Genomic DNA, 16,073 nt, shown 5'->3' on the forward strand with positions numbered 1-16,073 from the left:
TTTTGTCAAATATCATTTTTATTGGTACTGGTATATTTTGATGCATCCTTTCTTGTTTATCGATGTTTCCAAATATTTTATATATGTATATATATTTGCAATCTAATTTTTAAATGTAATTATAGAAAAATTTAAATGGTTAAAATAAAAAAAATAAAAGTTGGTTTAAAATGTCAAAAATTTATACAAACTAGCACAAGCCAAGACATACCGTTATTGACCAAAACAAGCAAAATACTCAAAACACGTCAAAATTTGATTGGTATGGAAAATTGACTACATGGTACCATTTTTAGGATCAAGACGGTATCTACATGTTGGTATCGATACAGTACTGACTACCATGATTGAAAATGCTCTTGTACTAATTGATATCCTAGTAGGACAACCTATTATTGCAAAAAAAGAGAAAAAGTAATCTAATCCACAACTAAAACACGGAAGACTAATCAATTTCAAATATAAAAATAATCATAAAAAGAGAAGAGCAAACATTCAAAATAATCGTATTGTAGGGGGAAGCACCCAAAAAGAGGTCAAGCATGTAATTGATTAGAAAACTCCAGAATAGGTTCAAGTACTTAAATATAGAAATAATTATAAGAGAACTTCAAAGGTTTAGGTATCTAAAAAAAAGTAACAATGAGAGATTTTGATATGCTATGTCACTTTAGAAAAAAGAATGGAATCAAAAAAATATTAAGGAAAATTATAGCAAGTGAAAATATTAATGAATATTTTAGAAGACTATTTACTAGACCTATTTACGAGCTGAGTTACTCATCCAAGCTTGAAAGCCAGTCTAAAATTTAAGAGGATTTGGGCAAAAATATTAGGCCTAAAAAATGAGTTTAGACAAAAAAATTAAGTTCATTTAAAATATGGGTCGAGCTCAGGCTTGAAGCTTGAACCTTAAATGCTCAAGCTTGAGCTTAGCCCTGCCCAACCCCATTTTTTTTAAATTTTTTAATATTTTATATTTTGCTATTTTTATATATTATATAATTTATAATACGATCATCATGACTCTCAAAGTCATGCGTAGTAGCAATACTAAACCAAATACGACAAGTAGTGGGGTCTTGAGCTAATCCTTGGCTAAACTTTGGAAATCTTAATGCCATAATGCTTTTCAAATCCTCCTAGCTATTATCCTACTGCAATAATTCTTGCTAAGAAGAATGCCCATGTTATGACAATTTCACCGAGAAGGTAATGGGTTACCCTACAACACGTCCTTATACAATGCTCAAGGCTCTAAGCTGAGTAGCAGGAGCAACTTTTAATTTATTATGAGCTCAAATGATGGATTCAATAAGTTTTTGCTAATAAGCATGTTCGCTGAATATAAACATTTTAAAATTAAATCTATAATACTACTATAATGTAAAAATTAAAAATTTTAAGATGACTATATATAAAATTTGGGTAAACTACATCATTAGTCATTAAACTATGGATGAATTTTGTTTTGGTCACTTAACTAAAAATGTTAACTAAATTTTTGAAATTATTTTTGTCACTTCTTCGTTAAGGTGGCATTTTTTAGTTGATATAAAACAATTTTAGTACTCAAAATTTATACTTTACGCCAATTTGATCTTAATTATATATAAAATGATAAAATTTGAAATATTATTTTTGAAATTTTAGAAAATTATAAAATTAAAATCAAAATAATAATAGATAAAATTGTAAAAATAGATAAAATGAAGGAAAATGAGAGGAATTTATTTTAAACCCTCCAAATTTCCTCTCCATATTATCTATTTAGAAATATTTAATACCCATTCTTAAAAAAATAGAAAAATATTGGTTCTTTGTTTTTACCTCTTTTGTTTCTTGACACAACTTTTTGTTATAAAGAAAGAAAATTTTTAAAATATAATTTGTTTGTACAATTTAATTTTTGAAAAATAATTTAAATGAATTGAAAATTTGACTTGAACCTGAAAAGAAAATTTTGTGGTATATTTGTTTTTTTTTTGTTAAAATGGCATAAAATTCGATTTCACAACCCTTTGTAAGATTAGTTTTGGATTTTTTAGGAGCATAAAACTAGACTTGAAGATATTACTAATTTAATTTAGAAACATTGAGAAAACATGTAATGATCTATTTTTTTAATTTTAGTTTTTTATTAGATTTTGAAAATTTTCTTTATTTCTCATATATATTAGTTCTTCAACAATAACATTTTCGAGATTTTACTTTTTATAACTTTTATATAGAATTTTTAAAAATAATTTTATTTTTATAATTTTATATAGAAAATGGTTAAATTGACAAAAATATAAAAGTTGAAGACTAAAATTGTTATTATACTAACTAAAAAGTGTCACTTAATGACAAAAAATAATTTTGAAAAGCTTAATAACCAAATTTTAACTCTTTTTAGTTTAATGGTCAAAACAAAAATTTAACCATAATTTAGTGACTAATGGTGTAGGTTATCCATAATTCTAATGAATAAAATATATAGAATTATTAAATATTAAATTAAAATAATATAAATATATTTTTATTTTAAAAAGTAAATAATATGGATGAATTTAAAATGAGCTTAAATTATCAATTTTTTTTAAAAAATAATATGAATGAATTTAAGCTCTCATTTCGAACCCTGATAAAAAATAATAATAAAATGCGTTAATACGACTTGGTCAACAATGAACATTTGCCCTTATTTCTAAACTCGTCTAGGACAGATAAAACTGGTGCCCGAATCCCGCTCTTAAGCCTGCCAAAATATTGGGTCCGGCTTTCCTGGATTGGGCTAACTGCCTAGCCATTGATCCCTTTCCCTGCTTGCTCTCTCCACATTTCCGAACAGCCAACAAAGCTTTCTTCTTTGACACAGAAAACATGGCAAGAAGAAAACTTCTATTGCTCTTGAAACCATTTGATGTCTACCAAGTTACTCAATCAAACGCGGTTTCTCGCTTCACCAATCCTCAGGTAATTTTATAAATGAAAAACCCAACATTATTTTCACTTCTTCAGTATATATGCTTCTTTTTTTCTTTTTACATTAGCATTCATGGTGTTTGATGAAATGTCAAATAACACGTTATATTTATTTTACATTTTTTATATTTAATATTGCAGATGTTTCCCCTGTTGGGTTTGCCTTATTTTTCGGTTGCATTCATTGTAGTTCCCCTGTTGGCTAAACTTGAGCTCTTTTTTTTTTTTCAATGCTTTAGATGCTACTACGATGTTTATGACAAGGAATTAGGATCATATGTTTATTGTTTTTTTCAATACGACAAAGATTTTTAGATTGGATTTCAAGGAATAAAACGTGGACTGTTCTGCCTTGTGCTGTTTATTATTGGCTAGTTATTATCAAGGTTTTTTTTTTTTTTCACAGTAATTTTGCTTGCCTTTCTAGAATTTTTAACACAACACATAGCTTTTATGTTAAAATTAGTGCTGTAAACATGATTAGAAGGCTTTCTTTCACTTGAACTAGGCTTCTTTCCTTGGGTTTTCATTGATGACCAGGAATACAGGATATGTACTCTAAAGTTTTAAAGCTCTGTGAGCTTGAAATTGTCTTCAAAGTCTACTCTTACTCTGCTTTTTTGCTCATTGCTCAGCTATCGGTTCTCTTTTCTTAGTGTTATTAATTATCTTTCCATATAAAAATGGGTGGGAGGGGTTATAAATGATTTTTTTAACAGCTAAGTGAGTTACATTTACCATTAATAAGAATATCAGTAGCTTGTTCTCTGCCTCTAAGATGATTGTTATTAGGTCCAATCTTATATTTTACACTTAATTACAGGTTTCAAATCTTCTACATCATTTCCATTATTCTCTCAACGTATATTTTGATGTATGGTTACCATTACCCTTGTGTCATGATGAACGAGTGACATTATCAGCTTATTTTAATGGTGCAGCCCTGTCTGTTCTTGCATGGTACCTAGATTTTAGTGGCTTAATTGTTGGATAGGTTTTCAGCAGAAATGAGAAATTTGACTTGACATCTTTGCGCTTAGATTTTAACAATCATGAAACCATACCACGAGGTTTTTGAAATTTTATAAACCCTGATTCTTGTCTACGCATTAACCCTTGAGCATGTTGAATTTTGTCTGATTTTTTGTTGATCCCCGTAATCTTTACTGGTTCCACCAAGTTGACCCATTCTGGTTTCCATGAGAAGACAAATCTGATAATACAAAATATAGAAAATACAGTTCCAAAAGTAATTATGGTTACTCTTTTTGAAGAGTGAAACTGCAGGCCTCACACATAGAACATGCTTATCCTTTTTGCCTACCTACCCTGCCAAACCAATGGACCTCCAACATGTTTGTGGAAACATTCTCTCTTTTAGATTCTTTTGGTTTCAACTAATTTCTACTAATGTCTGTAATTACTAACTCTTTCCAGGACACCTTCCCATTGGTATAATAGGCTTATGATCTCATGAAGCCTTTGAAACTTTGCTTTGCATTAGAATGTAATGTAAATTAAATTAATTTACTTCCTGTTTAACACATTTCTGTTTCATCCATAATTATCATACATGTCCTGTGTGTACCTTGACAGTATTGTGGCACATACACGCCCTGTATCATGTTGTTTCTTGTTAGGTTGCGACCATTTCTTTTAGATCCTATGCTCATGGCTGACAAAGTGACCTTCAAGATTAGTGTTTTCTTGGTGCTCCATTCCCCCACCTCAAAACAAAAAATAAAATAAAGGACTTGTACGCATATTCAGTACTTGTGGTATTCATCCAGAAGTATGAACAAGCACTATCAAAAAAGAAAGCTTTAGGACATGAGTTATAATCATTGTTCTATTTACTTCTTCTCTCTATCCTCCCACTAGAATTAATTTATTCTTATTTACTCTCAATTTTTCTCTTTGTATTGTCACAGATTTTCCATTATATTGATAATAGGCGTAAGGTGCACAAAGAGGCCATAAACGTTTGTCAGAAAATTTTACAGCAGAAGCCAATTGACTGGAAACCCATATTTCGTAACAATTTATCACAACCAATTCATAATGTGGATTTGGTTGTTACAGTTGGTGGTGACGGTACTCTTTTGCAGGCCAGCCATTTCTTGGATGACTCAGTTCCAGTTCTAGGAGTTAATTCTGATCCTACACAAGCCGAAGAGGTTAGTTCATTTCTCTGGCCAAGCATTGAATTTTCTCCTTTAGACCAATTTTAAAATTCTCTTGATGATGTTATCAATTTTTTTTATATTGAATACATCTTAGTTGGAGATGCCATTTATTCTTTTGTTTATTTATATATATATATATATATATTTTTTTTTTTTTAGGTTGAAAAATTCAGCAATGAGTTTGATGCTACTAGAAGCACTGGCTATTTATGTGCAGCAACAGTAAAAAACTTCGAGCAAGTAAGGATGTATATATATACAGTGTAAAAAAGGAAATTAACATATTTGGAGGGATATCACATCAGTTGTTGACGTTTGAAAAGGAGTAAATTTTATGTTTAAGTTTGAGAATAAGCCTCTTACTTAAAACTTGACAGTTTAAGAAGTTAAATGGGACCAAGTTCTGATCTTATATCAGTGTAGTTGGAACCAAACCAGCCGTTCAGACCAGTTGTACCAGGAACCGGCTGGTATACTGGTCCAGACAAAGGGATTGAACCGGACTTTGATTGAACTGTTCAAAACCGGTAAAAAACCAGAAACTAGGACAAAAAACCGGTGGTTGACTGTTGAACCGGTTTATAATCTTTAATATTTATGAAATTTTCAATTGTTTATTGGTTATTGCTAGACCAGCGGTTAGACCGATTAAACCGGGAACTAGTGGTTTGACTAGTTCGATTACCAGTCCAATTTTTAACATGCTAATTTAAGCTTTACCATATTGCTATGCAAAGCATGTCTACTGGAATTCCCTTGTGTTTTTAGCATGATTAGGTTTTGCTGGAATTCTACAGCTTGGTTCTTTCACGAATTATATATGGGATAAGGCATGCTGTTACAATGAAGCTTGTTAAGGTAATTATAGATATTTAACATTTATTTCAGGTGCTAGATGGCTTTCTAGAGGATCAGATAGTTCCTTCGAAGTTGTCAAGGATATCAGTATCTGTAAACTCAAAAGTTCTGCCTACATGTGCTCTTAATGATATCTTGATTGCTCACCCTTGTCCTGCAACTGTTTCCCGGTTCTCATTCAAGTAAGGAATTTTTACGCATAAGTCAATATGCATTTAAACATAATGCTACATGCCTTAAAATCTTCCTTTTATGTATTGGCAGAATTAGAGGGGATGACGAAACATGTTCACCATTAGTGAATTGTCGATCAAGTGGTCTCAGAATCTCAACTGCGGCAGGATCAACAGCTGCCATGCACTCAGCGGGAGGATTTCCAATGCCTATTTTATCTAGGGATCTTCAATATATGGTAAGAGAGCCTATTTCACAGGGACCAGCCATTTCTCGCTTAATGCATGGTTTAATCAAGTCAGATCAGTCAATGGATGCTTCATGGTTTTCTAAAGAGGGTTTCGTATATTTTGATGGCTCTCATGTTTTCCACACTATCCAAAATGGGGACACCATAGAAATATCTTCCAAGGCCCCAGTTTTGCAAGTTGTCTTGCCTCATTTATCAACATAGAACTCTTGTAAAGAGCTGGCAAATGTTCATCCGAAAAAAATTAACATTTTTGAGCCATGACTAGTTCATAGCTCTTGTAAATACGAAAGAGACATGTAGAGAACCAATCTTTCATTTTCCACATAGAAAATTCAAATCTTTTCTTCTTTGAAAGCTACAAATGTCCACCGAGTTCGAGTATTATAGGGTAATACTCTACGGCTATCGCTTTAAATGAAAACTGTATGTTAGCATGTGGAGCCAAGCTAATGACTTGACGTTGATATCATATTCAGTCGTGTCTTTGAGTAAAATAGATAAATGTGAATGTTAATTGGCTGAACTGTCAGACATTTTGGTGGTACTTTGATGTTGAATCTTTGTAGCTGTAACATCTGTGGAGTCCATATTATGCAAAAATAAAGATAAACTTTGAGTACTTTTTTACATTCATTCTTCCCCTCTCTGCCTTGTGGATATTAAACATTGGTGAATATATAAGTCTAGCTTTAGAGGGAATAGAACAGAAGAAGTATACATCACCCTGCAAAACGGGTTATGTTTCCATTATGTACCCCAACTTAATAGCCTCTTCACGTGAGTAACACACCTTGCCACAACTTGAAAACCCTTTTTTTTTCCCTCAACATTTACTGGTCGATTTTGTTCCAGTTGTATGATTCACCTTTCAAATGCAAAATTATTTGGTCTGTGTTTTCTATTGTATCAGACACTGATCTCCTCTAAGAGGAAGTAGCATAGAGCAAGTTTATTGTTGAATCAATCTTTACGTTTTATGTAGGAGATTTTAGCAAGAACTCAATCTGTAATCTAAAAATGTTGGTAGTATATTTACAATTTCCTGACATTTTTTCTTGGTACAAAGGAGGTCGAAGTTTACTGTTTGAAGATGAATGTATGAACAGAAACAAGTCTAAAATGAATGAGTTGAGGGATTAATGGTTTTATTTAGGTTTATCCTAAGGTATAATATCTTCTTTTACAATTCAACCCACTTCATATTTAGTAATGGGTCATCATGAAATTTACTATATAAATTGTTTTAATAGATCTTTTTGTCTTGATCCTAAAGTGTCATAAAATAGTTTAAATAGAAATAAAAACTCAAGGCTGATATATATTTAGCAATCCTAACATGTTAGGAGATATTTTAAGGGCAACAACCCTTTTTGCTTTTTTGGCAATTAGGTGGCTCCAACTTATGATATTTTAGACTGTCTTTGTCTCAATCTTGTGGTTACTAATCAAAGCACAAAATCCAACTTCTTGTCATCAACCCAAACAGAAAACAATCTTTGCCACAAGCAGAGGTTTCTCATGTCGGAGACCAGACTCCTAGAAAGACGACAAATCTATGACCCTCACACAAACATTTCTCAATCAGTCAGAGTAAACACTAGCCACAAAAACAAATGTTAATTAAGAAAACACATGATGTGACATTGTCACTCCCCAAAACACTTCCTAAACCGAGGGCCCTCAGAAAATTCCATGCAAAAAGACTTGGGGAGTATTTCATGCAAAAGGGGCTCCTTCTAGATATTTTGCATATGGATAATAATTTATCATTAATTTCCTTATCAAAAAATTCATTTTTAGACTACACCTACGATGTTATGATTAGATTAAGTTCTTTTCTTCTCAACAATATCAATGGCGTCTTAATCTGCCAGTAGTTTCCAGCTATATTCTTGATATAAGGAAGAACAAAACTCTCATTACAGATTTTTATAGAATGTCCAAATGTTGGATATTTTCTTTTCATCATGGTATGAGAAAAACAGTCTGTAAAGCTTAGCCACATAATTCATCAAACAAAAAGATCTTAGCACTCATCAAAACACTACAAATTGCTTCAAATTGACCTCAAATAAGTGCTGCTATAATGTCCTCTATCTTACAAGCTCCATCAAAGACTGAAACCGGCAATTCTGAAAAGATTATTTGGCAATGACAATGGGGGTACTAATGGTCTTTTTCCTTTTTCATGTCCTTGCTCCCCACCCAATATTTATAGATACATTAATTCGCTAGGGTTTAGAGCATGGTTTAATTGCCCTCTTTGTGGCAAACAAAAAAATTAATTTGGAAGGTGAAGTTTACATTAACCACTACATTTCCAGCAAATTCTACTTCTATGTTCATGTCGGCAGCAACTTCATTCGTACAGTTACTATGCAAGTAGGCAAAGAAAAAAAAAAAACCAATGTGCTTCGTTCAATTTGTGGTACTGACATAACAACCGGAATATCAGCTTGCATTGCTGGTGAGCCACTTGATATGTCAAAAAGGACTAGAGGCTGAACTGTTCTGTCTCGCTGGCCATACATCCTCTCGAGGCCCTGGAGTTCTAGGAGAAAAAATAGATCAATCTGCAACATATAAGTTAACTGGATAGGGGGATAATTAAGGCAAAAATGACCTACAAATGAAATCATGATAGCCAGAACCAAGAAAAAATATTTACTATTTAAAGGCTTTTAGTAGAGGGTTTTTCAGCTTGTTCAATGTTTTATTTTAGCACTTGACACAAGGTAGGCAGTTTTGTTATTACCAGAAGTTAACAAAAGAATGTGATTACCCTTTCGAATAGGACCTCTGCTATCCATCATGTTAGTAGTTGGATTTGTGAATGAATCAGGCTCATTTCTGGCATGGAAATTGTTTGCATGTTGGATGGTTGACCGTTTCAGTGATTGGTACTTGCTCCTCAATGGATCATACATTTCATCAACCTTTCTCTTCTATCTGAAATTAGGATATTTGGTGTTAGCAGGGTGCAAGAAGTATAAACTAAGCTTTGGCCAAAAGAACTAACATGGTAGAAGAAAAAAATATAGACTGGCCTTGAATTCTCAGAGAACTTTTCTTGGAGCTCTTGTTTCTCCTTTGACAGACTCTCAATTTCTTGCTCTATCATCTGACACCTCTTGCCCAAATTTTGATAAGCAGTATGCACCTGCTCCAGTTTCTCTGAGAACTTTTCTTGCATTGCCTCGCATTTTTGCCAGCACAGAGCTATTCTCTTCATCTTGTACTGAATTTCTAATTCCTTTTGCCTAATGTAAAACATCATACGTCTGTATGCACCCTTCAGCAATAAATTCATTAAGGAAATGCATGCCTAAAAGGTTATTTTCTCGTTGATCAGACTCCATTCTCTCTCTCTCTTGGTTGTAAAATCTTTCAGATGAAACAAAACATTACAAAAACTAATGAAATCCTCTTCTCATTTTGTTTTGGTAGCTCTCAAGTTTCTACTGTCTGATACGAGATTTCAAAATAAAAATAGCACATGATTGCATGGTCCTTACTATAAAGGATACATATCGGTGGAGGCACACCAGCCATTGCCTTCTGCAATAAACACATCATGTTAGCAATAAAAATAACGAGTAGACGAATAATAAAGCAGCAGCACGATAGAAGGCAATGGAAAACTAGAGCATTGTGCAGATTTTACAGGAGAAATATTTTAATCAGTACAACAAGCTGTGTACAATAATCCAAGTGAATCGTTTGCTTACCTTTATCCATTCATCATTTGGGTTGATATCAGACTGAGAATCAAAATTCCCAGATTAGGCAAGTAGAATTCAAATTAATAAGATATAACAACAAAGTACTGAAAACAGGAAAGAAAATTCTTTGGCAGACCTCTATTTCCAGATAAGCAACCAATTCTATTTCCTTGGATTAGAAAACCAAAATTCTGGAAAGCATTACAATGACCAACTTCCGCTAGATAAAATCCTTACCTCTTAGAAAGAACTTGATCACAAACGGGGCATACTGCATCATTGCCATGGATCTTGCTTTCATCATCCTTGCCTATTTACAAAGTCAAGGAATCTTTGCAATGCATTAACTGTTTCTTGATCGTAAATAAAGGATAAAATGTCTACAATTGCAACAGCAACTTGATGAAACACATTAGGATACACAAGAGGTTAGTGGAAATGGCTGGTCCTTCTAATTCACGCCGGCAAGCACTGCATCTCATTTCAATTGATTGTATTCGTCCTCGAATCATAAACTGTACTTGCACATCACAAGCAATCATCAGGACGAGGTTCTTTACTATATACCCCTCCTTTATCAAGTTTCAAGTCATGATTACTACAGCTTTAACCCAACAAGAAAGACTTGATGGAGTTAATCGAGATCCTATAGAATTTAATGCTATGTTTGATTGTCATATTTGCTTCTTTAAAAGTAAGAAATCGCTATAAAAATAATAAAATGGGCGAATAAATATAGCAGAATCGATTTAAAGACTTACCAAAGTGATAATCAAATAGTAACTAAATTAGTAAATTGAAATCTGGCCAAAAGGAAAAACTAGTAATTTGAAATTTATATTTGCATAAGCACCAGAAATTAAATTACTACAGAAACAAGAAATTTGAAGGAAAATGTAATTCGGAACTAATTCATAATCAGCTTTCCATAATCAACAATCAAGTTTTAAGGAAAATTTAAAGCCCTAAAGTTTCTTCAAATTTCAATTTATCAGCAAAAACGATACTTTAATCCCATTCGGATACTGTGATGTTCAACCAAATCAGAAGACGATTTAGGTCATAAGGTTCCAAAAACTGGAAAATGCAATTTGAGGCCCTTCATCAAATTAGTCCTTCAATTAAATAGATCAATTTAATCTTTATATTATTAAAAGAATTAAATAAGGTTAAATTTGAATAAAATTAACATTTACGGTTTAAGAAATGACATAAAAATTATTATTTTTTCAATTCCATTCCAACTTCAAACAAAATATTTCACTTGTAAAATCATAAAAAGCTTTAAAAACATAACCATGTTAAATAATAAATAATATTTTTAAAATAGTAAATGTTAAGTCTATTGAAATTTGATCTTATTTTATTCTTTTAATAGTATAGAGATTAAACTGATTCATTTAATAGTAAAAGACTAATTAGATCCCGTCCTTATAATAGAAGGACCTACCAAGTATGTTTACAAAAATATATATGTTGCACAAGCAAGTTCAAAGGACGGTGGAGGTGTAGTAAAAAAATTAAGTATTAAAAAAAAAAGCACATGTATTCTACTTTTAAATTTAAAATTTCTACTAAGAGTTTATTAATTTTGTATTTGAATATAGTAAAATTATTTATTAAGTACTATAATTGGTATTATAGAAGTTATTTCTTAGAATATGTTTTTAAAGGTATTTCAACATCCAGGAATGTCGAGATCAATATATTATTAAATTCTCATAGAATATATACACTAACTATCAGGAAGAAAGTATTATCTAGTGCAGAAACCGCAACATCTATTGATATCGAGTTCAGGTCAATTAACGTTGGCTAGTTATTTATTGCGCTTAGACTCAACCAACATATTTAATACTCTTAAACTCAACAAATGAGTATCAAGGTCCCCTATAAATACCCCACCCATCTTCTTTAGTTTTTACCAAAAATCCTCCCCATATAAATCTCTCAATCTCTTCCTCCTAGAAAGTAAAAGGCTCAAAGCTTGCTAATTTTCCCTGGCTGCTTTAACGTTTGAACATGAACACAGTTTATCATAACATCATTATGGTAAAATTACTTATTTGACTTTTAAATTTTATTGTTATAAAACTTTTTGTAAAGATTTTATGAAATTAAATATTAAATCTTTGTGATATTTTGAGCAACGAAGAGATTGAATTGTTTGTACTTGAAAAACTTTAAACTTTTTTGGAGCTAAATGGACAATTATGAGAGTGTTGGCTTATTTGTGGTGTCTACTACAATAAAGTTTGAAATGGTACCAAAGTTGCTTGTTACCTTGTTAAAAAAATGGAGACCGAAAATCCATATATCTCATTTTCCATGAAGAGAAGCAACTATAATGCCAAAAGATATTATTTTAATAACTAACTTGCCAATCAATGAGTAGGTGGTAATTGAAGATAGTAACTTTGATGCGGAGTTAGAGCGTTATCTATTGTTGGATGTTGTACCGTCTAAGAAAGAGAAAAATTGGATGGGTATCGATTGAAATGCACATGATTGATGAGACTTGTCAATTCAACCCCTTTGCTACATGCAACTACTAAGGAGATGGACCAATAATATGTCAGAGCTTGGATGCTTTGGATGGAAAGAGGTATACTACTTCTATGTAAGTTTAGCAAGAAGGTCCATACCATGTACCTCTACTCAAATCTTTTGATACGTAGATATATTAAGCCGAAGATTAGCAATTTTGGCATATTTGTATAAGGTGCTTTGTAGGGCAGCTCAACTTCAAATTGAAGAAATAAACATTAGATGTTTGCTTTTGCAAACTTGGGTGTGGATACATATGCAAAATAAAATATTTTGCTACATGTCAAAAGGTGAGGCTGTAATGCATCATCATGCTATAGGTCATTAGTATCACGTCAACATCATGTCAACAAATTTCAACAATGTTAGTTAAGCACCTAAAAAAAGTATCAAATTGGCTTACGGTTTCTAAGTTTTGGTATCAATTAGGTCCAAAAACAACATTTTGATACTAAGTAGGTATAAGTTGCCAAGTTTAGGTACTTCTACATATATTAATCTTTTTTCACTCAGCACACCTTACATAATGCCTTGTATAGGGATGTTATAATCGCAAACTCCCAACCATATGTTCTAGTCATTTCAAAATTAGATAACAATTAGAGATACATGGAAAGAACTTCGTTGCCATACTTTTTTGCCATCAACATGCCTCCAATCAAACAAAGAATGTAAGCTGTAGCATGACGTTCAATATTTTTGAGAGTTGGATTCTCTAGGAGATGCTAGAAGGTGATCTTCAATCATGTTAACTTAATCCGAAGCCCATCAACATTAGACTTATTGTTAGGAGCTATTCCAGTTGCTAGAACAAAGACCTCTCTAGATTGAATTAAAAAATTCAAATTACCAAAAGCTTGTCCATTAGAAGGCCCATCAATAACGCTACATTGTCTAATATTATTATAGTTTTGCCACATGAAAGATGAAACGTATAGGTCTCGAATCTCCATTGTACAATCAAATTAGCGAAAATGAGTGTCAGAACGAAAGTAAAATTCTTAATTTAGCTAACGTGATAGAAACCAAAATCTCTTAAGTAATGAATGATTCTATCAACAAGTACATCCATCTTCATAATACTGCAACACCTAACCACTAGGGAATACTCCATTGTAGTTGCATCTAAGCACCATGTCTTTCTTTCAATCTTAATGAATGACAACCATTATGTTATGCTTCAAAATTTGGGTTTAGAAAATCTTGCGTACGTAGGATAATGTAGAATGTAGAGGATGAATGTTTTAAGTGTTTTGTGAAAAATAAACAAGTGATATGTTGTGGTTAGGGTTTCGTTTAACTATAGAGTACGATTTACATTCTGAAATATTTTACAAAGAACTCGAAACCCGTTAATTTTGATGTTCTAGCAATCATACTACAATAATTTATTTTGATTTTAATGGAGTTCAAAAAGTATAACAATGTAATATACATTGTTAAAGTCGAAATTTATAAGTGTCAAGTACCCATTTAGGGATCAAATTGTTGTAGAAATTCAAGTATAAAAATTAAATTATAATTTTAATCATGGTAGAGGGACCAAAAATCGCATTTGACCATTTTTTAAAACAGGAGAAGGATAGCTGAGAAACGTGGCAGTGTAGGGAGGTGTTTTAGATACTCGTTATAGATATTTGAGTAATAAAACAATTCATTCACTGATATTTATATGATGATGAGATGGATAATAATTGAGCAAAACTAGCTGTTAATTGTGAACGCAGATCCATGCATTCAAATTGTAAATTAAATGTTGCAATTAATGTCTGCTAACATTTGGCCGCAAGCCTTTGCTTTTTGTGCATCTAATTAACAATTAAAGACTACGTCACAATTTCGAAACTTTGTTTGTCCATCACCGTTTTCAATAATTGAATCTTTAGAAAATGGTTAATATTGATAAGCTAGGTTTTTTTATCTAATTAAGATTTTTACCTTGATTTAAAAAAATATTATTCTAACAAATTTTTTTTTGTTTTGGGATTATGAAATATGTTATTTCGAAAATCTAGATCAACTATATTAAATGTGCTAATTATTTGGACTAACTAATGTCATGTACCTTTTTTAATTATTATAAGATAATAATAAAATTGTAGCTTCGATTTCTCTACTATCCTCACATTTGATATTTGGTCTTTATATTATAATTTAACATAATTTTGTCATTTACTTTTACAATGATATTAGTTAGTTCAAATAGTTTACATATTTATATGTTATATTTATCTTATTATTTCACTATCACATCCTTTATATATATCCTACAAGTGTTTAAGAATAAAAAGATTAAAAGCTATTTTTCCAACTAAATATATGAATGTTTCAAAAAAGAGAGTTTATAAAAAGTGACAAAGTGGCATGAAATTGTACTTTTTTTTATAGATTATATAACCATGAGCTTAAGATGTTGCGAGCCAACAATCCTGGGAACCCAAGGTTTTGCTAACAAACGTTGTGGATTAAACCAAACCCTTAACACAAACAAAATAGGGTTAATATATATAGAGATACTTGAACTTGGTAATCTATACATATTTGATATATCTAAACCTTTTTTTTACTTAACTTATCCCTAAACTTGGAAATCAAAAGGCAACTTGGTACTTTTTTAAGATACCTGACTAACACTATTAAAATATGCTAATGTGACATTAAGAATCAATAGCATGGTGACATGTGCCTCACATTTTAATACGTGGCAAAAAATAAAATAAAAAAATTTAAATATTTTTTATCTTTTAATTTTTTTTGTCACGTATTAAAATATGAGGCTGTCATATGTCACCATGTTATTGATCGTTAGTGTTGCATCAACGTATTTTAATGGTCATGTTAGTCAAGTATCTAAAAAAAGTACAAAGTTGAATTCTAATTTTCATGTGTAGGTACCAATTAGGTCCAAAAAAATATTAGGTACCAAGTAGTTATAAGTTGTCAAGTTTAAGTACCTCCATATATATTATCCCAACAAAGTACTTGCCACTCGTACATTAAATTTATATGTTGTCTTGACATGATAGATCACATTTATTTATTGTCCTGACATGATAACTCATACCTACTTAAACTTAGACAGAAGATCAATATGTTAATTAGACTTTAAAAAACACAAAACCAATACAAAAATTACATATGGCATCTCGATAATGACAAGAGACACTCCCTCTCTCTCTAAGCTATCTCTCTTTTTCTTCTCGAATTTCAATATTACTAGAGAGTTCATTTCCATCATCTTTAGTCACTTATTCACTAAAAGTGAGATTTTTATTTTGCTATTAAAAGAAGTTAATGCTTGTTCGTGAAAGAGATGTAATGGCTTTATTTCTGACACCTGAGTTAGTGAGTTTGTAAATGAAGGTC

The 16,073-nt window shown here is 31.5% G+C and overlaps 1 protein-coding gene and 1 pseudogene across 2 annotated transcripts; one reads left to right on the forward strand and one right to left on the reverse strand.

Annotated features, from left to right (window-relative positions):
- Positions 1-2,728: 2,728 nt before the first annotated feature.
- LOC105776766 (NADH kinase) lies at positions 2,729-6,961 on the forward strand. Of its 2 annotated transcripts, XM_012599667.2 has the most exons (5): positions 2,730-2,958; positions 4,899-5,144; positions 5,313-5,393; positions 6,042-6,193; positions 6,276-6,961. In XM_012599667.2, exons 1-5 carry the CDS (start codon positions 2,866-2,868, stop codon positions 6,637-6,639), a joined length of 936 nt encoding a protein of 311 aa, XP_012455121.1. In that variant the 5' UTR covers positions 2,730-2,865; the 3' UTR covers positions 6,640-6,961. The 2 variants fall into 2 exon arrangements, with proteins under 2 accessions (XP_052486079.1, XP_012455121.1); XM_052630119.1 differs by lacking the exon at positions 5,313-5,393 and having other exon boundaries at positions 2,729-2,958.
- A 922-nt stretch (positions 6,962-7,883) lies between these two features.
- Positions 7,884-10,702, reverse strand: LOC105787158 (E3 ubiquitin-protein ligase CCNB1IP1 homolog; annotated as a pseudogene).
- Between the last annotated feature and the right edge of the window lie 5,371 nt (positions 10,703-16,073).

This window comes from Gossypium raimondii, chromosome 1 (genome assembly GCF_025698545.1).
Source record: "Gossypium raimondii isolate GPD5lz chromosome 1, ASM2569854v1, whole genome shotgun sequence".
Lineage (NCBI taxonomy): Eukaryota > Viridiplantae > Streptophyta > Magnoliopsida > Malvales > Malvaceae > Gossypium > Gossypium raimondii.